The 24,915-nt window shown below is 42.1% G+C and overlaps 2 protein-coding genes across 2 annotated transcripts in view; one reads left to right on the forward strand and one right to left on the reverse strand.

Moving 5' to 3' along the window:
* The window catches only part of mafb (MAF bZIP transcription factor b), a 69,872-nt gene extending 63,801 nt beyond the window's left edge, over positions 1-6,071 (forward strand). Inside the window, exon 3 of the mRNA XM_060886691.1 lies at positions 1-6,071. This exon is cut by the window's left edge and continues 321 nt beyond it. The gene's annotated coding sequence lies outside the window, so the exon portion shown is untranslated.
* The window catches only part of wwox (WW domain containing oxidoreductase), a 161,863-nt gene that overhangs the window by 381 nt on the left and 136,567 nt on the right, over positions 1-24,915 (reverse strand). The window contains exon 9 of the mRNA XM_060886687.1: positions 1-975. This exon is cut by the window's left edge and continues 381 nt beyond it. Coding sequence (XP_060742670.1) covers positions 784-975 — 192 coding nt within the window. The 3' untranslated portion in view covers positions 1-783. The remainder of the gene's footprint in view (positions 976-24,915) is intronic.

The following is a 24,915-nucleotide window of genomic DNA, read 5'->3' on the forward strand; positions in this document are numbered from 1 at the left end:
TCCCTTCAGCCAGCACTGGTCCTCCTGTCGTCCTTAAAGATGCTGCTTCATTGTAACTAGCATTAACATAACAGAATTTTGTAAACGTTCACTGTAGACTGTATCTGAAGTCTTTGGGCAGATGGAGTCACAAATTAGAAGAATTATTCAGAAACATATGTGAAGTAGAACAGCACTCTGTGTATATTATGTACAGCATATCTACTGTATACAGACCAGTCCTTTTCAGTGGTTGTATATGTAAATAGACAGCGTACGTCTGCTTCCTCTTCATCGTCTCTGCACCTTTGGTACAGCATTTACTCGTTCATGTTGATTTGTACAGACGGATGGGCAATAATGACCATTTTAAGTCCTGATATTTTAGATGAATTTTGTGTTGAGTTCACTAAGAGAACCCACTTTAATACACACATTTTCTTTTTCAACACCCCTAGCTAGAAAACTTGGTGTTAGTTGTCGATTAGAGAAACGTGTACAGTGTTCTAGCAGTAGCTCTAATCAATCACCTTACAGAAGAAAGATGAGAAACCCACGTGGCCCGGGACTTGCAAATAAGAAACAGTACAAATCTCTCTCGCTCTTTCTCTCTCTTTGCTTCCATCCATCAGTCTAGCAGACTGCACTCTTGGTCTCCGGCACTGCCTGCTTACTATAAATTCCCTTTCCTTTTTCTGCTCTTTATTATCTCAGCCCTCCTCGTGCATGGTGAAGAAACAATCAGTTGTGGTGACGGTTGAGCCGCGATGGTAAGCCGTGCCGAGCTGAGGGATTATGTCCTGGTCACAGTGCCTGAGGGCCACCGGACCGCTCCTGCACCAGCCTCTCGCTGAGCTCCCACAGGCTGAGGGCACTGGACGGGTCCTGGGCCTGCGCTGACGGCAAACAGCGGAAACAGTTGTTGAAGTACATCCCACCCAGGCCTTCCAGCTCCGGAGCCACAGCACAGTACACCGTAGTGGCTGCACCTTGTTGCTGCAAAAAAAACACACAGAAACAAAAACCATGATGTCAAAACATAAAAAACAGAGCATGAGCAAGGACATTTTTAAGGGATGACATAAAAAAAGACATTGGTATGATCATCTACAACCCCTACAGAAGGTTCTCGAGTGATTAATGACAAAGTAACAGCAAAGACAAACATAATAAGATCCTGAGAGGAGTTCACCTAGACAGACGGCTAGCCACAGCCTCAGTGACCAGACTGACAGGGCTGTGTGTGTGTGTGTACATACAGACTCTCTGACTTCACTGAACACAGGATAAATGGCGTAAAAAGACACTGCATGCTGTCATGTAAACGACTGACCTGAAATCCTAGTCCTGAACCTGAGCCAATACAAGTTTCTTAAAGACAGAGTGGATATAAATGATGGTGGAATGCAACCGTCTCGTACCGACAAAACACTGCACGCTGCGTCTTTTCTTATATATTTCAGGGAGGAAAATGCTGGAATTAACGAACATTTGGCTGGCTTTATATCTCTTTGCAGAAGAAACGTGAATCCTAGTATATGTGTATATGTACTATACATAAGAGGCTTTGATCTTGTACAGAGAACACAAGCAGGCTGCAAAAACTGTCCATTCATCTGATGTCAAAAGGATTTTACTACAGTCCAATGAAAAACTGCTTCTCACTCTGTAAGCACTCTGTAAACACACACACACACACACACACACACACACACACACACACATAGAGTAACAGAGTGAGACTCAGTGTGAAGTGGAAACCAGTCAGTTCTCTGGGACGGCACTCACTCCTCCTCACTCTTCCGCTATCTGTCCAGAAAGTTCTTTTTCCAGAAGTATTTTCATGGCAATGCTACCAAGGTAAAATAAAATGTGTGTCTCGCCTTTCTTATTACTGCTGCTTGCTTTCAGTCAGTCACAGTTGGATTAGCACGATGAACCGTGTTCATTGCTCCATTATAAATTTATGCCAAAAAAAAAAAACAAGCCGGTAGTCCAGAGGCACAGCTTTTCTTCCACATGACTTACTACCATAGGTTTAGACGTTTTTGGAGGTGATGGAAAGATGGAGGGAGGGGAAGAAAAACATGTCAGACAGAATTAGCGGACAGTTGTGTTTCATGCCACTCCTTGTGGAAAAAAGCTGTCGCTGTTGCTTAATATGAAACTCTGCAGGAGCCTTGAAATGGGTCTGTTCTTTTATCTACCGCCGTGTTGTGCACCTCTAAAAAGCCACGACCGATGTTTAGGAGCAATCGGCTGGCAAACATTGAGAGAAACTCGTAGTTCTGGCTTCAGAGACACACACACTCACACACACACTCACACACACACACACTCACACACACACAGCACAAAGACTCAGCCTTGTTTAAGCAGACGAATCCACAGCTGTAGCCCAAGCTGGTAAAGTCTGTAACAGCATGCTGGTTAGGCACACACACACACACACACACACACACACACACACACACACACACACATACTATGGGAAGAATGCCAAGGCTGTAGCCAAAAATTCTGTGAGGAATTTTATTTCCCTCCCCTTGAGCTGTTTCTGTGTGTGTGTGTGCGCGTGCGCGTGTGTGCGTGCGTGTGTGTGTGTGTGTGTGTGTGTGTGTGCCTGAATACCTTTTGAAGTACGCAGATGTCGCACATTCCTTTGGTTAGCGAGTCAATAAACATGACATCAAAAGGATGCATCTTTCTGAGTCTTACCTGCTTTTGGAATGATAAGTTAATAGACATTTGAAGGCAGAAATATAAAAGGATATAAAATGTCACTCAATCTTTTCTAGCCCATGCAGCCATACTGTTCAAAATGCAGACTCGGACCAGACAGCATTTACTCATCTGGTAATTACATTTCTTGGGTGATACGCTGAAAGCTCTTTCAACTTAAGTTTTAAACATAGAAAAAAGGACAAGAGGAAAATGCAGTAGACCTGAAAGTTAAAAAAGTTGCCATCATTTGGCACAAATCACTCAAACAGAAACAAAACTTGTATTCAGTAAAGGTTAGCGTCTGACAGCGGCGTCATCTTTCCTAGCTGTCTATATTACACCTGTATGTGTACCGAAGCCACCTTCATCCTCCATACGGCCAAATATTTACACGTCATACAGACAAGGCCACTTCATCAATCTCTTTACTGCATGTGCAACCACCCTGGAAATCTTGTTTTTGGATTAAGCAAAGAGGCTGTGGGTAATAAGAGGCCATCATCCTGCTCCACAAGGCCATTTGTCAGCCTGTAGTGTGGAGGCACAGTGAGGTTAGAGGAAGTTAATAAATTACCTTTCTCAATATCACCCTCTCCTACTTACACCACCTACTGTATCTGGCAGCAGCTTCCTGTATCCAGCCCGAGTTAGCTCGAGTTATCCGACTCTAAAAACTACACTTCACGTCTAAAAGCTCAGACTGATGAGTAAAATGATAGAGAAACAGCACAACAATCGCTCTGACATTCGGAGGCTTATTATAAATAAAGATGAAGTAGTTTAAGGCAATGATACAGAACAGTCCCTGGACCTGACCGAGCTCTTCCAGTGCCCTTGTTTTCACCTCTGCTCGATTACAACAGAGCAAGACTCGAGCACAGAGAGCAGAGAGTGCAGCGCTAATGCGTTCTGCATCGAAGCGAGGGAAAGACTAGCATGGCTGAGATTATCCACAGCTAATGGGGTTTCAGTGCTAGATACAGTGCTGTCCCGTAGCCAAACAAGCACCAGGATGAAGAGGAAACAGAGCTAAAGCGCTTTAACCCTTCCTCAAAGCTGAACTTAACCAAAAAAAATTGAAAATCTGGACAGTTAAGTCCCAACAAATCTACATTCACGCTGTGGCTCAGGCGTAGCGCTACAGAACAGCTTACACGACTTTATTGCGGTGATCGCCGGCTGAATTACAGCTCTGTGCACATGTCTAGAGGCGACAGAGCTTTTATGGTGCACCGTACCTTGTTTACATTTGCGCTGGATTCCTCTCAGTGGTCTCTCTGCTAAATTAAATCTAACGTTGATTCACAGAGTGACAGAATCCAAACAGTGCTTCCTCACACTTTTAGCACTGGAAGCGCAAAAGGTCTGTGAGACACTCTGCATGTGTGTGTGTGTGTGTGTGTGTGTGTGTGTGTGTGAGCAAGAAGGTGAAATGACATTGTCAGGCAGAATGAGAGGGATGCAATCTTACTGCTGTTATGCTCAACCCCTCACCACTTGACCTTGCTGACCCGTTTGGGACGATAAGCTTTATGAGATATCACATTAACATGCGAAACCACCCACTGCTGCCATTTATCACATGCTGCCCTGTTTAGTAAAGAGCAGGAGAGAGAGAAGGAGAAGGGGATAAAGGAGGAGTAAACAAGTGCTCGGTGTATATTTAGTGTAAAAGTGGACATGTTTTTGATGTCTTGTTTATCTGTGCATGCCCGTGATGGGCACCGAATATCACAAACAGTGTTTCTTTTAATTACGCTAAGGTCCATGTGCAGCAATACTGATAACAAACCAAAGCGACTGAAACGAAGATCCGTTATAAACAAGGTTAAAAATGGAAAATAAAGACAGAAATATATCAAATTATCGAGAGACCTCGGTTTGAAATTCCCGTCTTAGCCGTACGATCTTGCAATAAAGCCGACTGCAGTCTTTCCTGTGGAATCCAGTCAAGTCTTCCGCTGATGCTAATTTTCTTTCTTTTTTTTATTATTCAGTCCAAATCTCATGCAAAATATCCAAATGAGCAGCTTTAATTTTGCAATAAATGGCGAGAATGACTTGTGTATTTGTTTTTTTTTTTAAACGTGTAAAAGAGGTTTTAAGTATCCTGGCACTGTAAAGGTTTTTCTTTTTATTCTTTAAATACTTAAACTGATCTGGCAAATGACCTCCACGTCCCTGAACGCACACACCGAACAAGGCTGTATGTACTGTACTATAATGTAAGTTAATAATCATCTCCATCAGACCTGGGAGTCTTGTACTGGGTGATGGTTTGTAGTTGAGACTCATGTAGATCCATTTGTAAACTCATGTCCTCCCACTAGGCCTTTAGTGCTGTGTGCCACAGATCCTTTACAGCAGTCGCCTCTATCTGTATCCCAGCATTTATTTCGTAACCAGTGTAGAACGAGTATCTACTGTATGTAGCAGAGCTGCTAATAATAGTAATGTCCCTAACAGGTTACCTTTGTTTTTGTTTTTTTCTCCTCGGTCACCTTCTAACCCATGTAAAGATGTCCACGATCTCTGTAAATAAATGTAGATACCAAACAGCTATGCATGCTGATATTCTAGCAATTATTTCAGGTACTTTTATAATCAAAGTCTCATGTGGCATGTGCTAAAAACAAAGAATAAAAAAAATAGAAACAGTTATTAGCTCATAAAAAAATGTGGAAAATTGTGACATTTTTAAGTACTGTAAGTGGTTGTTTCCTCTGCCTGTCATCCGCATTGTGTGTCGTTTTTGTAAACTCGTCTTTACATTTGTAAAGGGAGGGTTGAGGCAAATAGTCAGGAATAAAAAAGGAGAAGCAGTGAAGGATCTGAACTTTACACTTGCAACAACAAAACAAATGAAGGTTAAAAAAAAAAGGCTTCAATTGAGAGAATTCTTATTAATACGGCGATATTTGTTGTGTTTCATAAGTTTATGTACATTAATAACACTGGAGGCAGATCTGTTCCTTTATTGCCCAAGTGCCAGAGCTGAAAGAATAAACAGGGAGCTATAATTCTGTTTCCTTTATTTTCTAAGGAGCACTTAATATTTTGAATGATGTTACTCTAAAATTGCTAGTCGACTTTTAAAGTCGACTCGCAGTACGCTGCGCAACGCGCTCGCGCCAGACTCGGCTTCATACGAACCCCAAAAGTGTTATGATTTGCCTCAGCCCTGTGTGTCCAAATGTACATTCTTATTCAAATGAAATATTCTATGAAGGCGAAGATGTATCCTACGAACGGAGCTGGTTTTTTAGGAATGTTTATTTTTCATTCATGATGATCATGATAGTTGGAGGTGTCTGATTTTTAATCTGTGCTAAAGATATTTTAAATTTAATAAATAATCATTGTAACAGGAGCTTCTCTGCCTTGTTGTTTTTGACCCTGATTTACACTGTAAAAGTAAAGAAAGACCCTGACACACCTTCTGGTCACAGTGGGATTTCACAGATCTTCTCTCCACACAGCACTGATGCATTTCTAACAACGTTACCAAAGTGAGTAAATGATGCCCACAATAGTGCCAACGACTTGGCAGTGCATCACCTCCGGGCAGCGTCACCTCCCTCTAGAGTCACCTCCTTTATCTGCTGTGTCATCACTTCCCCCCGGATCCAGCGCACTGTGTAAACCTGACACAATAGACCTCCGGCAGCCAGTAAGCTTCCTGACATCACCAGAGTCAATCACAGGGGCCTTCAAATGGGGCTCGACAACAATAACCTTTTGAGTCACTTCTTCCAAAACTGTTGTAGAAAGGACATCATTTACATTGACATTATTTCCTGTCCAGTGTCACCTAAATGAGGATGAGGTTCTGAGTCTGGTTCCTCTCAAGGTTTCTTCCTCAAATCATCTCAGGGAGTTTGAACCGATTATAGACATCATGTGACTTATTCGATAAAAAAAACAGTACAGATTTTGCTAACATCTCAGTATTCAGCGCTTCAGTGTACAGTGGAGAAGAACGCAGGCTTTCAACAAATAAAAAAGTTCAACCGCACATTCAGTGATGTTGGAAAAAACTTTCACTAACTCCATTACCATACAGCACAAAAGAAGCAGGCTGTAGGCCGTTTACACACTTCTTCCTTTCTCTTTATTGTTTAGTTTCGCAGTCAGTGTGGCGTCTCTCAGTGAACAGACAGCTCATCTGAGCGTGCTCCAGTCAGCTGGGAGGAGGATTGTGGGTAGAGGGTAAACACCCCTGCCACTTTTTCTCCCTGCCTAATCAGCCATCAGTGAAAGGATTTACACACACACACACACATGCACACACGCACACGCACACACACACACACACACACCACTAAATAGACAAGTACTGGTTCTTTGTCTGGGCAGTGAGTTAGAGCAACTAATGCAGTGTGAGCAATCATGCAGCGGAGTCTGTCATTACTGCTCTAACTATCCCGTGATAGAGTTGACTAGGAGGATCTTGTCATATTGCCAAACACAACACTAGCCAAGATTTTCTGAGAATTAAAATGGCACAAGAACATTTCCTCAGCTTTCATTCCAATCCAAGTCAAACTCCATACGTACACTGTACCCTGTACAGTATGTAAACCTTCCTCATGATTGTTAGTCGTATTTTTTTCTGTTTTGTAATACGATTTCCATTTACAAGAAGAAAGAGACCTAAACTTGTTCCCGTATGATGATGTGTTCAATGCGAGCTCCATGGGGACATGATTTGAAGCTAAAGGACTGGACCTGCACAGAGCCTTCACTCAACCCCATCTGACCTCCTCATCTGACATCAGTACCTGACCTGACTGATGTAACTGAATGCCTTCGGAATGGGATGTTTAACAAGCACATATGTTCAGACGTCCGCATACGTTTCAATATTGTGGCTCTGCTTTGGTTACTAACAGGAAGATTTAGCAGACACCCTGACTAACATTTATCTCATTTACACAGCTGAACAATTCAAGGTTAAAGGCCTTGCTCAGGGGCTCAGTAGTGGCTGTTTGGTGGCCCTGGATTTGAACTCATGACTTTCCGAGCAGTAGTTCAACACCTCAACTTCTGAGCTTCCACATCCCATGAAAATGGCTTTCATTTGAAGATGGGTTAAAGTACATGTGCAGATTTAGACTACATACAGATGTGTAATCTGAGAAATAGAGGTGCTGCTTCAGCTCCATCCTCTGTCCATTTTTCTCTCTATGGAACAGAGAAACAGAAGAAGGGATGATCAATGTGCAAAGGCGTAGCACTAAACGGACCTTCACCATTACACTCTTGTCTTCTTTAGACAGAGCCATGAGGTACAGGACTCTGCCCCACATCACGCATTAAATCCTATTAAAATCGCCTTCATTATGGTGTAGGACTGTGTGGAATGGAAAAGGAAAAGGCTCTCCTTCTCCCCTGAGTCTAATACTACTGATGGTGGAGTGTGTGCACATGGCCCACATTCCCACAAACCCATTCTCACTAACTCAAGGCTGAGTAATAATGTCCATGTGAACCGCACAAAACGCACGACACGGAACACCGTCGGCCGGAAGCTCCGGCTAAGAACGGTGATGACAAAATAAACACACGAGCTACTATTATTACTGAATCTACTGCTGCTTTTATAACCTCATTCTGTATCTGTGTTTTTATTTCTAATGGTCCTGATTTGTCTGAGTAGAAGTTTAGCGACAACCTAAGGACAACGTTGTGCGGCCAATACGTCACAACAATCAGGACAATGAGAGTAAAGGAACAGAAAGGAAAGAAATTTATATCCTGCCCACAGAGGCTAATTACTACTGCTTTTTTTTCCCAATGTGAGGAGGGTGAGAAGGATAGAGAGACGTTATGGGACACCATCCCTCTGTGCTAAAATGAACAGAGACCCCAAAAAGTGTAGCAGGTTGTATAGAAGAAGGACACAACCTGCACAACCTGACCGCCACAGTGGATGATGGAATAAACAATGTTTAAGTGACAATCATTCATCAGTCAAACCCGACCCTACACACACACACACACATACACATACACACACCTTCTCTGTGATAAGATCAAGTGTGTGTCAGTTGCCAAGCACCTCCTTTCACACTTCAGGTGGGGAACAAAATAGAGGAGGTGGGAGTACGATTGGGTGAAGAATCAATGGCAGGGGTTAATGTGTGTGTGGGGGGTGGAGTGGTGGGGGTGGGGGTCCGGTGCTGGGACATGAAGCACCCATGGGGAAAACGACCCAACTAAGAAGGACTTGTGCAGTCACTGTGAAACTATCTCATTTTTATCTTCCGGAAGGACTTCCGAGGTGATCCGAAGAACGTAATTATTTTCACCTAATAAAAGCAACATATGCTAAGACAATAAAAGCCCTTATTGGACATCTATTCATTAAAAGGTGGCTGTAAAAAAAGAGGAGAATTCGTGCATGGGGATGAGATTTAAAAAGGCTTTTCCGAACGTGAAAATCGGCTTAGAGCTCTTTTTAACGCAGCTCTGGCACCCCATGTTCTAATATAAAAGAGCTTGAATAAAACATGAGAAGGGTGTGGGTTTATTGGGCGTACGCTATTCCGTGCTCAAAGATCTTTCAAGGAGGAAAAAATTTGCAGCTATTTAACCTTATTCATTTCTGCTCACAGTAATGAGAGTGGCCTGCTTGAATAAAGGGGTCTCGGAGAAAAGGAGCCTGCTCCGGTGTTCGCTGCCTGCTTTTAGCCTCAATAAAAGACAATCCTTAGAATAGTGTAACACTGTGAGGAAGAGAGACGCAAAGAGGATTTAACATTGTGTGACCTTGAAGTAAGAGCCAGGTGAGATGAGCAGAGAACTATTCACACACACACACACACACACACACACACACACACACACACACACCTGTACAGACATTTCCAGGTGCTGGAGTGGCTTTGGTTTCGACCAGATAATCAGAGGCTCTGACGGCTTTATAATGGGGTTATAGCGAGTTAATACAGTAGCTCAGGGTCTATTCTAGCTACAGTCGACACAGCCCAAACCTGCACTGCTGGGTTAATCAGCCTATCCCTGTACACACTGCTGGAATAATAAGGCCATAGACAGGTGTGAGCTCCTCTACACTACCTGCCACTCTAATTGGTCTCAAAAGGCTCCAATACTGGGAGACCACAATCGCTGTCGTGAAAAACTCCTTCAGTCACACACACTCCAAAATCTCTCATTAGTGGGGCTCACGGGGTGTCTGCTATAATAAAGCCATTATCACTCTAATGACTCCAAACTGAGAGCAAAAAGTCTGTCAAAGGATGTAGACGCACACACACCCAGACACATACACACACAGGCATGCATACACATACATGCATAATGCACATACACACACACACGCATTCAAACACACACACACTCATGCAGACACACATAATGCACACACACACACAAACACACACTGCACTTGACTGCTTTTAGAAATGAAGATTTGTGAATTGACAGACTACAAAAAGTTTAACTGGCATCTTGTTGAAAGAACGATGACTTTATTTGTCTGTTATGTAACACAGTCGTGCGGTGGTGAAAATTGCACCAATGACTGTTTGCACCCAGCACAGAATCTGATCTAATCCAGTAACAGAATTTCACTTTGTGCTAAATTGAACATTTCTCATTATTGAAAACAACATTTCGGAAAGTTCTGATGCACTAATCCGATCAGACGAGCGTCGCTCCAAGAGTGTGTATAACTGCGATGTTTCACTGGTTGCATCACTGTCCATGTCTGCTGTCTCATAACACTGCTACAGTAACATTAGCAACATCAGCAAACAGTGTAAACTAATAAATCTAATGACTTCAAATAAGAAAGCTCATCAGATGAAGTAAAGGAAGAAGGGAAGCCCATTTCACCTGTAATGAGACCGTACAAATCATCAGGAGTCGGTCAGCAAGCCGACGCCCATCGGCGGACGTGACTTTCTCGGGATCCATTTCCATTAGCAAAAAAATCAACAAATTATTTAAGCATATCATGTCTGAAATGTCACTTACTCGATAATGAATTTCTTATTTGAAACTCTTGCATAAAAGCAATATCACACTCACAGTCGTGATGTTAAACTCAGTACACGGCCCGATCGCAGCTGTACTGATGTTCAGTATAACAGAGCTCTGCTTGTAGAATCCTGCTTCAGACTATTACATACCCAAATAGTGAATAATCACAAGATCATAATAAAGAATACAAACTGACCATGAATGTGTGTGTGTGCGTGTGTGTGTGTGTTAGTGTGTGTGTGCTACAAACAAAAGAAAACTAAATCTTATTAATTATAAACCTAATTAATCATCCAGAAAATTCATACATGTATACACACACACACACACACACACACACACACACACACACACACAAAACTATTCACTTTCACTACCCAGTTTATCCTGGTCAGCCGTGCGATGGATCTGAAGACTATCCCAGACATACACCCTGGCTGTTATACCAATCCATCACAGGACACTATGTAAATTCAGGGGTAATTTATCTACAGCTAATCCACTTGGCGGATGGAAGGAAACCAGAGAACCGTGAGGAAAGTCACACGGACATACAAAGAAGATGCAAAACTCTTCACCTGAGCTCAGGATTGTAAGTTCACTGATAAAACCGTGTCCACGTTATCGACATTTTAATGTCTCCATATAAGGATACAAATAAATGCACATTAATATGATTATTTGACACGTGTATGAACACCGGTGCATTTTAATAGTTTTAATCGAAACACTAAACCTTCTTGGGCTTTTTGTGCTTACACTTTCTCTCTTCACTACAACCCCAAATCCCCTTCACCCCCCTCACCCCCCTGTAACGCTGGAGGTCGTCGGCAGGACTCGATCTTAAATAAAAAAGTATCGCTGCACCATTAAGCGCAAATAGTAATGATATTAATTTGCCAAGACTGTGTCATTTTCACAGGAGAGCAACTAGCAGAAAACATTATGAAAATGTCTGAGAGGACTGGTAATTGAGTTGATTAGTGTGACCTTGCTAGGGAAGGTAATAACGGAACGAGTGAACGAAGCGTGTGGGGCTGAGTTATGACCCCTTGCACATTTGCTCCCTCTCTCTGGGGTTTGCTATTTGTTGCAGGGTGAGCGGTAGCAGTGTGCACTCTGCTCTGACAGAGCGATCCTGCGTGACTAGCCGAGCTTGTCATGCTGCTTAACGCTTTTATCCCTGAGAGTAATGAGGGGGCTAGCAGCGAGTCCGGGCAGTCCGTAAAGAGCAGAGACCAGCCTGTCGTGGGATTAACCAATTCTACAGGAAATAGCTTTGCATTTAGAGTAGACTGCATACAGTGAGCTAGAGTGGGTGAAAGGGAACCAAGGGCAAAAAGCCCAGAGGCGAAATTTAAGATAGAATTTACTCTCAACCTTTTGTTTATTATTCATATTAAAACACAGCCACATGCCACAAAGAGACAGAAAGAACAAGTGAATTAAATGCATATTACTTGCTTCCCCTCACACAAATGTCTTTCCTTCGACCACACACACACACACACACACACACACACACACACACACACACACACACACACACACACACACTACTGTACTGTATGTAGGTTGTTATTTTGTGAGCTTCCTGGTGTGAGGTTTGGCCAAGAGTGCTCGTCTCCTCTAATACAGGTCTTATTGGATAATGAAATAAATGTGGTGATGTCCAGCCTCCTCAACCTCGGTCTCATAAATAAGAACCTGCTGAGGGCTGAAACATTACCGCTGAGACCTGGGACGTGTACATTCTGTATTTTTGATCAGAAGACCTTTTTTTTTTTTTTTTTTTTTTTAAAACCAGCTCATACACAGAAGTAAAGTACCGGAATAAACAGATGCACTAACCAGACGGACGTGCAGCGAGATCAATCACCGTGCTGAACGGGTGAAGATTGGTGAGCACCTAATCAGAATTAGACTGAAGGAGAGAGAGGGGAGGGCAAGGAACATAAACTACAATGGCCACATGGATCAACGCCTGAACTCAATGAGCCATGAGCTCGTTCACCTCTCAGACAGAGAGACAGAGGGAAGATCCGCACTCTCGCCCGGCTTCAATTACAGACTGCAGTTTACTGGTCATTTGAGCATCGCAGGAATGAATCCCGTGCACGAAGCCACTCAGATCTCAGTATTTGACACGACGCTGTCTCGGTTTTCAGTTAAAAAGCAAATTCACACAGAACAAAAGGAGAGGAAAATCAGCAAGCTTTTATCTCTAGCACAAGCCGGTCTTTACATAGTCAAAGTATATGCACACACACACATGTACACAAACGTCTGTCTCCTCCAGAGACAGGGGCCAGACACTGCTTTGTCCTTATCTGCTCCTGCTGGCCTGCTGACCCCTGAGCCGACAAGTCTGGCCTTCTCACACACTTACACACTCGCCCTCACACACTCCTGCCGTGCGGCATGCATTACTGCTGACACTCCACATTTAATTATGCTGCTGTCAGCCACTGCCCCTCTCCTCAAATTCATTTTAATAAACTTTCTCTCTCTCTCTCTCTCTCTCTCTCTCTCTCTCTCTCTCCCCATGTCTTTTCTTCCTCTGCCTCTCCCTTTCTCTCAAGGTTACTGCTAAGGGAGTCACCTTCAGTGCCAACCCCTAGGGTGCTCTCTCTCTCTCTCTCTCTCTCTCTCTCTCTCTCTTTCTCTCTTTATCTCTCTCTCTCCCTCCCCCTCTACTTCTCCTTTACCCAAACATTCATAAACAAACAAACGCATACATATATACACATACACATCACCCCCCTCTCACTGAGCCACAAAAGGCTCTATACTTTTAGTCCAATATAAAAGTCAAATCTACAATCACTGAAAAACAAACAAAGGAAAAAAGTGTAAATACAAAAGAAGAGTGCGAATGTTCTTTCTATCCGCCTGTGTGTGCCTCAGCCTACAGAGAAGCAGAAGACGAGCCGGCGAAGTTGTGCATGTGGCATTGAAGTGAAAGCGATTGTGAACTGGGTGGATGAACTTAATTAGTTACAGCCGTGAGCTCCCGCAGCCTGGAGTCACAGCTCATTAAGATCAGGTGTGTGGATTAATTAATTAAGAGAGTCATTCGTTATAAGGCCGCACTCACTGCCCTGAACTAGCAGAACTATATAAACCCCTGTGTGTATGAGACATAAACATGAGGTTATTTAGTGTAAATCAAAGTCTAATAAAGGCACAAAAGATCAAGATTTATAAAGGACAGTATTTTATGTGGCAACCTGAAAAATATAAAGCTTTAGGAGTCTCATGTACATGTGCAGATTTATCCAGAAAGTCCAACAACGTTCATCATGGTTTCTGTATTAAAAGTGGTGTATTACATAAATACATCGCTGTCTTTTCTGACATACAAACTTCTTTGTGTCACACTGCAACCTTTCTGTACTGAAAATTCTGTTCTAAAATCTAACTCTATAACAAAATCTGTATTTAAATGGCATTTTTACAGCACTGTATATTTATTAAGAGAGCGGTATTAAAATGCCACGATGATAAAAAACAAAAAAACAAAACAGCATTTCAGCTTGTACGAGAAAAAAATCAAAGCAAACTTTCAGAAGCGACAGAATCCGATCGCCGTGAACGACAACACTGAGATCTACTGTACGGGTTTGTGCAGGTGTTTCTGATTAAATCTCTTTCTCCTCTACGCTAACGCTTTCACACGTGCGTGTTATGAGGTATTTGAATGCAGCCTTTACACATTAAACACAATAGTTTCTGAAGAGATCACATTTCAGTGTGTGTTTTAACTCCATGGTTAAGCCACAGGGTTGTGCAGAATTCTCTGAAGTGTCTGTCTGCTGCTCGAGAACGTATTGAGTAACGTTTCATTATAATACATGAAGTAACTTATTCAGAATTCAGACTGAAAACAAATGTGCTGTTTTGTCTTTTTACTTTATTTTATTTTACTTTACACACTGTTCTATGGAGTCAGAATTGTTTCGTTATTCTAAATAAATATACTATGATCCACAAATAAATATAAAGGGTTAGGGTTAGGGTTAGGGTTAGGTTATTTATTAAATCGACAAATGCACAATAAGCAAAAGGTAAATATATGTTACACATTTCACAAAAAGAAATGAAATTCACAAATAAATAAAATGGGATTTGCAAATAAAAAAAATATTTATAAATATATATTTAATTGTATTTATTTGTGAATGGCTTCCTCCTCATTTGTGGATTGCGTTCTGTGCATTTGTTTATTTGAAACATTTCTAATGTCAAGACGTGCACAAGAATAAAAAATTGCTGGACTCCGCCCACCGTCTACTCCAGCCAATCGGACAACGGTCTCGTGGCGCTGACCAATCGGTAGACCGATTTGCTTATTGTGCATTTGTTGATTTAAAAAATATTTGTGAAACTCTTTATATTTATTTGTAGATCATAGTATACTGTATTTATTCAGAATAACGAAACAATTCTGACCCCATACTGTTCCATTGTTTTACTGATCAGATTTAAGTTACACTTACACTCTCGAGGATTACTGTTTTTATTACGCGGAATAGTGAACGAACGTAACTGTTCACATCAACTGTATTTTCTGCTTTTGTACTTCATAATGTTTTAGCTGAATTGAACTCAGTTTACAGCTAAAGTATGAAAACTAAAACGTTACACAGATTTCACAGTAAATGCTCATTCATTACACTCTCTAAAGCTCCGAGTTAAGAATAATATGCTGGTGGGATCTCAGAGACAAAGTTCTGTCCAGTCAGGTTTACTTCCATCCAAATATCGATTAAATGACTAAAGTATTACCTTTCTGAGTCGAACTGTTGGAGTGAAAAAAACGTGGTCTTAGAGAATATCTCGTTAACTAATTATTTACCTGCATTAATTAAAGTAATAAACGGTTAACAGTCTCTACTCGTTTACATGATTAGCTTTTATATCTAATGTAAGAGTGCAGTACTGTGTACACTTAGATATTCCCTCCGCTCGATCTTTCTAACTAATACGTAGAGAATCCCGTATGTTATTATTCCATTAGAAAAGCTAATATGTTTCCTGTTCCAGGTTTAGTGTCATACGGTGGGACTGGAGTGAGAAAAGTGTGTGATTTGTGTAGAAAGGTTTTGCAAAGTGTCCCTGATAATTGAGATGAGTCTATTAGCACTGTGACCTTTCTGTGTCTTTATAGCCTCCATTAGATAGAAAGGCCTTCACCTTAATACCAAGATTAAGCACAAGAGAGAAAATGTATTTCTTCATTAAAAACACTTTGCATTATTAATACTGAGGAATGTGTTCCATGAGAAACCTTTCAGATTGTTCCTAATTCTTGTTCTTATTAACAGTCAGATTAAAGGCGGGACAGGAGCTACAGTACATATCTAACAGCTGTGTGTGTGTGTGTGTGTGTGTGTGTGTGTGTGTGTGTGTGTGTGTGTGTGTGTGTGTGATTTTTGAACCTGAAGCAAAAGATGAATCTAAAGAATATCAGTACATATGTTTAGCTCCCAGTTTCCTGCTCTTTATCTGTTTATTCTAAATTAATAATCCCAAACATAAAGAAATTGACTTCCTCTTTTTCCATCTCAAGTCTTTCCCTTTCCCTTTCATTGCTGTTGCAAGTCATGTAAAGTGAAGTGGACTTCCAGACTTTAGCCAGCTTGAATATGAACAGTGTGATGGGTTTAGCCCAGGCCCTCCACTAGGCCCTCGTCATCCAGACAGGATCCAGACAGCCAGTCCCAGAGGAACTCTCTACGCTTTCATCAGCTCATATCAAAGCACATCATCTGCCCTTTCACGGCAGCATTAATAACAATCACCGCTGGTTTAATGATCAGGTAGTTTGTACTCTTTAAAAACGACAAATGGAGTATAAGAGCGCTGTCAGTCTAACAGGAACAAATCAGATACGACCCTGGAACTCAACGAGCCCTCATCTGACATGACTCACGTGTAGAAACATGAAATGTGAAGAGTTTGTTCAGAAGTTTCATCATCTTCTTTAGAGGTTATTAGAAATGGACTGGGATGGTAAAAAGTTCCTGAGCTCTGATCAGCATAATGAAGTATGACAGCTCTGAGAACAGACAAAAGGAGAAAGCCAAGGTGAGGGTTGATGGTTAAAATAAGGAAGAAAATAAAAAGGAACTTGGATGATTTGCTACAAGGGTCTAATATGTCAAATAAAAAAGAAATAAAAACGCTATTTCACAATATGCACAAAATATTTTTAGGCTGCATAATGTATAGTTTTAGGGGGGATTTTTGTAATAAACTTCCAGGAGCAAACATATAGTCTAGTCATTTGTATGCCTCATCAACCCTAAACAGTTATTGATAAAAACTATTTAAGACGTTTGACCTTGCTGTGACCTTCACCCTGATAAAGATCCCTATAAATCTTACAAACATATGGAGCCATAAAATGAAGTAAAAAATAGATTTTAATGTTCATTGGGCATCTTATCCAATGCCCAGTGAGTAAGCCCCTGTTAGTTCTGGGTAAAAAGTAGAGGCTGGAAATACAATGTGAAGTTCACAGCAATTCTGAACTGCTGATCATCCCACGTGATTCATCCCCAGGTCCAGATCATGCAATATCCCTGCACGACCATCTGATCTCTCCTTCAGTCACAGCTCACAACCTAAGGGTAATAAGCTGTCCTTTCCCACACATGTTTTTAACGTGTCATGCTCATGTACTTTTCTTCTCTACAACATCAGAAGGATTCGGCCATTTTTCTCCACACAGGCTGCTCAGGTACTTGGTCAGTCTCTTGTCATTTGGAGACTGGACTTCTGCAGCTCTCTCTGTCAGGTCTACCTATGAACACAATTTGTCTTCTGCAAATGATCCAGAATGCAGCTGCATGGCTTGTTTTTAGCCTGTCTAAGTTCTCCACATCACCACCCTGCTGCTCTCCTCCACTGGCTCCTGTAGCTGAACATCAGATTCAAAACACTGACGCTTTCCTACAAAGCAAGAACCAGATCATCTTCCTGTTACCTCAAAGCCCTCATCACTCCTCACACTGCACCTCACACCCTCAGATCTACAGCACTACTCCACTGGTCCCACCATCTCTCAGGGTAAGAGGTAAGTATACAACAAGACTCGTTTCTGTTCTGCACCGAGGTGGTGGGATGAACTTCCTCTAGATGTCCGAACAGCTGAGTCACTGACTGTCTTCAAACGACGAAGATGAAGATGGGAAGATGAAGATCTTCAACTAACTCTTATTTTCCCTGTTTGTTTTATGTGAAGATTTTTAGGCTGATGGGACCCTAAGACTGTAACTTAGTGAACCAGTGGTGATGTTTTCATTGATAGAGACTTCAAAGCACTTTCTGGATAAGGATATCTTCCAAATGCCATAAATGTAAATGTTATATTATCTTTTTTGAGCATACCTTAGATATCATCATTAGTTACGAGATGCTAATAAGACATTATAACCTATTGTTCCTTTCTTTGTTTTTTATTACATGTCTGTACTGCTTCTGGTCCTGCAGAATATTTATTCATGGGCTTTGGGACAACATTACAAACAGCAGACATTTATTCTTCTGCAATCCCACAATAACACACACACACACACACACACACACACACACAATTCACTGAATGCCATCAGTGTGTAAATTGGAGTCTTTGGACAAAGGGGAACATAAATAGGATTTTTCAGTACGTTCATGGCTCTTTAGAGTTGAGTGGAGAGCAGGAAAAGCCCATTAGCGTGTGCCTTACCCCTGTTCTCTCTGTCCCCTCAGGCTCACAGTGACCTCTCCTTACTCCATCCCTCACCACACCTCACCACATTACCATTCATGGCCCAAGGAGGGGCAGGTCGACCTCGGCCTTATTACAGTGCAGAAATGTAAATCTGAGAAACTAATATCTCAGCTACATCACAGAAAGAGTTTGAAGTGAGGTCTGGAGAAGCCAGAGAGTGACGGGCATGTGTGTGTCACATAAGCAACAGTGATAAACCAACGTCTGTGATACTAGATTCATTAGTGTTTTTATGGGCCTCAGCCATCACCTCATCAGGGTAGAAAAATGAAGCACAGAGATTTGTTTGCTGTCTCACTCTGCGTCCTAGTCTTCATTCACCCCCTAAACAAACTCATTAAAACTGCCTCAGCTTGATGGTAAACCTCCCACCTCTAGCCGCCCCTTCCCTCCAATTAACGGCAGTAATCACTGTCAAAGCTCCGCCTTTACCTCACAATTACACCCTCACCTCTGCCGCCTACTCTCCATCATACCGAGCACGACACTGCACACACAATCAGGAGAGACGGAAAGAGAGATTCTGTATAATTAGATTTGAATATGATGTGTGAACAGTGCTGGAGGACGAGGTAGAGCTCTCACACTCAACGTTCTGCAACACAATGACACTGAAAGGTGACGATCAGAACATGCACAATGCACACAGGACTGAGTGTGTGTGTGTGTGTGTGTGTGTGGGGGGGGGGGTGCTTATGAACGATAACAAAAAGGCCCAGTATTTTTCAGAAATGCACACACACACACACACACGCACACACACACACACCAAACACACACAAACACACACACACAAACACAGACACACACACAAACACAGACACACACACACACAAACACACACCAAACACACAAACACACACACACACACAAACACAGACACACACACACACAAACACACACCAAACACACACAAAGACAGACACACACACAAACACAGACACACACACAAAAACACACACACACACACAAACACACACACACAAAAACACACACCAAACACACAGACACACACACATAAACACAGACACACACACAAACACAAACACACACACAAAAACACACACACACACACACAGACACACACACACAGACACACACACACACACACACACACAAAGACAGACACACACACGGCTTGGAGCAGTGCTTGATGCTGATTGGTTACATATATTACAAACACCATACTTACCATAACATATATTGTTAAAAACAAAACTTATATAAACGTTGAAAATTATTTATTTAATATTATTTTTATTTGTCCCTTCTGTCATCTACATTCAGCCAAAATAAAAAAAAAAGAAAATTTTGTTTCTTTACATAGGCTTTTAAAACTAAATGCCTTGACATTTAAACCAAAAACCCAACAATGTTAATCTGAGCACTTCTTCTCTGGTGACCTTAAAAAGACAAACATCTCCTGAACAACTTCATCAATAATATCCAAGATTTCTTTGATAATGAACTATAATTTTTTCGTCTGACACGTTGGTGTGTTACAGCCGTTTCCTGTATCACCCACAAAGCCCTTCTGTACACATCGGTGTTAGCGTGATTTAACCTTCGCTCCTCCACCGTCCTTCATCAACACCATCTAATCTACATTAAATAACCGTGTTGTATTACAGTATTCTGGATGTGAATCCAGCACTGGTTGCATTCCACATCTCCACATCTAATGGATTCATTAATAAGTTGAATGCTGCTGGAAAATAGTGTGGAGGAAACAAACTCATGCCCTTATGGTTTTAGGAGCTAACAGCAAAACCTTGCCAAGATCCCTTATGTTTGAAATTCACTGTAGTTCACTGTGCTAGCAATGTGACATCAGAGGAGCATCAAAGCAGTTCAGCAGCACCATCACAAAGTACCTTACAAATATGGACCTTTAACACTTATGTTGTTATGCATCATAATGATAATGCAGTTACCTGGTTATGGTTCCTGATGAGTCTCGGTATACGTGACAAAGCTTTACATGTAAGAATATATTCATTACAGTTAAAAGACAACAGTATTAAACTTCCTTTACTGAATAATCGGATAAACAAAGTATTACTTATATTTATTTTAAAATTAAAACCTAGCATTGACCATTTATAGCCTTTTTATTAACCGTGCATTATACACACACACACAGTCATCTATTGGAGAGTATCACACTACAGCGAGTGTGCAGCCGGTTGTCTATGAGCTGAAGAAGCATTAGACATGTTAATGTTGCCTGCATTTATTATCCAGTTTACATGGCTCTGACAGGCGTGCTCGCCTGCCCATGATTACATTACCCCGCTGGGCTGTGGAAGGTCGCGCCAAACGCCGCAGAAAAGATCATATTTTTTAAAAGCGCATGCTGCCGAGTCCACCAGGGCCCACTGTTTACAGAAGCGCTTAATGGATGCCGTGTAGCTCAGGGCAGGGCTGGGAGTACACGCAGCACCAGAACACACAAATAATCACGCTCCATGGCCACACGAGTCATGAATTCCACCCTCCCTGTTCATTTGTTTATAGTTTCTTGATGGATTAACTTTAGATATTTGTTGTTTGTCAGAAATTGCTAAGGCATGTTTAAAAGGCGGTAATAAAATGGCCCTTGCACTTAAAGCAATTGATGTAAGAGTAGTGCGCTCGCTGGGCCGATTCACTAGTGAGTTCAATCTCCTCAGCCCTATTAAAGTGAAACTCGCAGCAAGGGTGGAAGTGTAGATACACGAAAGGATAAAAACACTGCAAGGTAACAAATACACAGGCTAAAATGTACAGTATTGTGATTACAAACTCCATTAGAGAATCTGACTACACACGACCTCATGACCTCTCCATCTCACACACTTACATCAGAGGGGGAGACTTGGGTTTGTAGCTGTGTGAATTTTTGTGTTCCAGCCTGCTGCTCTAGTAGTGTGTGTGTGTGTGTGTGTGTGTGTGTGTGTGTGTGTGTGTGTGTGTGTGTGTGTGTGTGTGTGTGGATAATGAGGTGTGACAGAGCACACAGAGAGACTAATGGCCTGTGAAGTCATTAGAGCCCTTCTCTCTCTTTCTTCTCCCTCTCTCTCTCTCTCTCTCTCTCACACACACACACACAAACACATGCAAACACACACACATACACGCGTGCACAAACACACACACACACAACACGCGCACAAACACACAAACGCAAACACACACGCGCATTTCTTTTCCCCTGGTTTTGGGACAGGTCTCATTCGAAAGAACAATGTAAAGTTTTACTGAACCTAATCTCTATCCACCCCATCCACCCCCTCTATCCACCCCCTCTATCCACCCCATCAGTAAGACAGGTGTAATTAACACTGTTCTGAATATTTCCCTGTATCAAAACAACAGAAATTGTATTTACACCAAACACACTTGCAGTAGAAGTCTAATTTAACCCTCTGCTCTTTTCTCAGCTGAAATTCATGTCTCCTGTAATTACCCCAGAGCTACAGATGTGGTGGTTAGAGATTAAGGTTAAAGACCTCAGGAATATTCCTTTAAGCTCTGGGTGCAACAGAGCAGAAGGTCTGCTTGTATTCTGTAAAGCATGTTCATGTCTGATTGATTTACTACTCGAGCAGGGTTTAAATCTAAGGATATGTTACGGGACACAGACTCCCAAATTTGTTCAAAACTTCTCAGAGACTTTACAGTCCTCTTATTCAGCATCCTGCACATATACATCACTCTCTCTCTCTCTCTCTCTCTCTCTCTCTCTCTTTCTCTCTCTCTCTATCTCTCCATCTCGCTCTCTCACTCTCTCTCTCCATCTCGCTCTCTCACTCTCTCTCTCAGCTTCTCTCTCTCTCTTGCTCTGTCTCTCTCTCTCTTGCTCGCTCTCTCTCTCTCTCTCTCTCTCTCTCTCTCTCTCTCTCTCTCTCTCTCTCTGTCTCTCTCTTCTCCATTTCTTTCTCTCTCTCTCTCTCTCTCTCTCTCTCTCTCTCTCTCTCTCTCCATCTCGCTCTCTCACTCTCTCTCGTTCTCTCTCAGCTTCTCTCTCTCTCTCTTGCTCTGTCTCTCTCTCTCTTGCTCGCTCTCTCTCTCTCGCTCTCTCTCTCTCTGTCTCGCTCTCTCCATTTCTCTCTCTCTCTCTCTCTCTCTCAGCTTCTCGCTCTGTCCGGATTGTGAGTGATACACAGAGAGAGGAGGGGCCGAGTGAGGAATGACCCTGTGCCACGCCATCCATCCATCAGCCCTCCTTCTCTCCACCAGAGAGATGGATGAAGGCTGAGAAAGGAAGAGAAGGGAAGAGAAAGTGGAAAAGTAAACTGAGACAGAGATACAAACATATACACAGCAGTGTGCTTTATGTAGCATGTCTGATTTTCTCCAAACCTGTAAAGTCAATATCAAAGTTTCACTCAACACCAAACTGAAATGATCGTCACATCAACCCTCGTGATCTTCCCCTCAAAGCTCCTCTCTCAGGCCATGTTGAAGGCAAATGCTCCAAGCTCCCTTATAGTTAAAGAGGTGGAAATGTAAGTGTATCTGTGATGGGTCGATCAGGCAGAACTGTGTGTTATCCTATTACTCCAGGCTGTAAAACTCTGCTATTGCAATGTCACAAAGATAAGAGATGAGAGAGAAGAAGAGGAGGCAGAGCTCCAGTCAGCACACTACCAGCCCCTCTCCCTCCCTCACTCCTGCACCATAATGAATAAATGACATATTATGCACATTATCTGCAATTATATATATATATAAAAAAACTTATAGATAAGAGGAAAAAGTCCATATTGGCTTCCTTCATCTCTCTCTGCATAATCTCTCCACTTCCTCTCATTTGCTCTTGACTGTCTGTGGGTTTGAGGTTAATTTCATTCATTTCTGAGCCGATGAATCTGAAGATACACACAAGAGCCGCAGACTGGAGGAGCTGAAGAACACGTGTAGACTCTTACACATACACACAGAGTATTCGCTGACGCTGAGTCACTCTTCTGCTCCATCCACATTCCCTCATCACAGTGTGTCTAATAACACCATAGAGTAGGGAAGAGTGTAAAAATGGCTTAATTATTAGTATATATACACGCGCGCACACACACACACACACACACACACACACACACACACAGAATAATTTCTATTTCTGTATAAATCTGTGAAATATGGTCATTACACCCCCAGCTAATCTACATGCCAAAATACAGCCATACGTGGGACAAACACCAAATTAACCTTCAGCTATTTGCTAACGATTAACACTATGTTAGTCAAAGTGTTAACAGGCAGCACACATGCATGCACAAACACGCACACTGTCTTTTTCATGCACACACACATACACACACCCTGCACATCTGCACACACAAGGATGAATCGCTGAGGCAGTACAGGCAAATGTCCAAGTAGTTGTTTGTGATAAATCTGCATTAATATGGTGATGTGATGGCTGCAGTAAGGGTGTGTGTGTGTGTGTGTGTGTGTGTGTGAGAGAGAGAGAGAGAGAGAGAGAGAGAGAAAGAGAGAGAGAAACATGTTCAGAAAGACGATATCTCTGCCTCAATCTGAAAATGCCTCAACACAACATTCCTGACTCTGAGCCTCACGTCACTTTTAATAAACGATTGACACCAAACGCCTCCAGCTGCTCCATCTTCAGTCTCTCATCACCACAGACTGTTTGTCTATCAAGCACATCAGACGCTGCTGCTCCCACACACACACACACACACACACACACACACACACACACACCTGCTTATGTCTCAATCCCTATTATGTTTTTTACTTAAGAGGAAGAAGCTCTGCACTTCAGGTGAAGAAGCTCTGCACTTAAAGAACTTAGCTGATGAGATTTTTTTCCCTTGCCAAGTCTCTCTCGCTTGCACAATCGCGGCTGACAATGCATTACAGTATAGGCTTGGTGTGTAGGAGAAAGTCTCTGACATACTAGTGCGACAGTAGGGTGTGCTTGTAGTCAGTCTGTAATGGAGAGCGAACCATTACGTTCTCAGATTTATCAGAATACAAACGCACAGCTTCGTACTCTGATAAATTAAGCGTTTAAATGGTCCAAAGGTTTTACGGCTCCGTCGAGCACGTCGTCCTGCCACAGACGCAGCACACTGCAGACTGGATTTATGAAAAGTGGAGACTGTTTTATAATATACTGTACAATCACTGTGGAACCACTTTATTAGGAACTCCAGTACACTAATTGCTAATTATCCAAAAAGCCAATCACAAAACAGAAACAGACAGAGCTACAGAGAATATGGACATCGTCAAACAGTCTTCAGCTGTTCATAATCCCTGAGTCTGTGCTCACTGTAGCCTCAGATTCAGTTCTCGGCTGAAGGGAGTGGAACCTGATGTGGTCTTCTGCTGTAACTGATCCTCTTTAAGGTTTCTTGTGCATTCTGGGATGTTTTTTCGGCACACCGTGGTTGTAAAAAGTGTTTAGTTGAGTT

The sequence above is a fragment of the Tachysurus vachellii genome, chromosome 14 (assembly GCF_030014155.1).
Source record: "Tachysurus vachellii isolate PV-2020 chromosome 14, HZAU_Pvac_v1, whole genome shotgun sequence".
Taxonomy (NCBI): domain Eukaryota; kingdom Metazoa; phylum Chordata; class Actinopteri; order Siluriformes; family Bagridae; genus Tachysurus; species Tachysurus vachellii.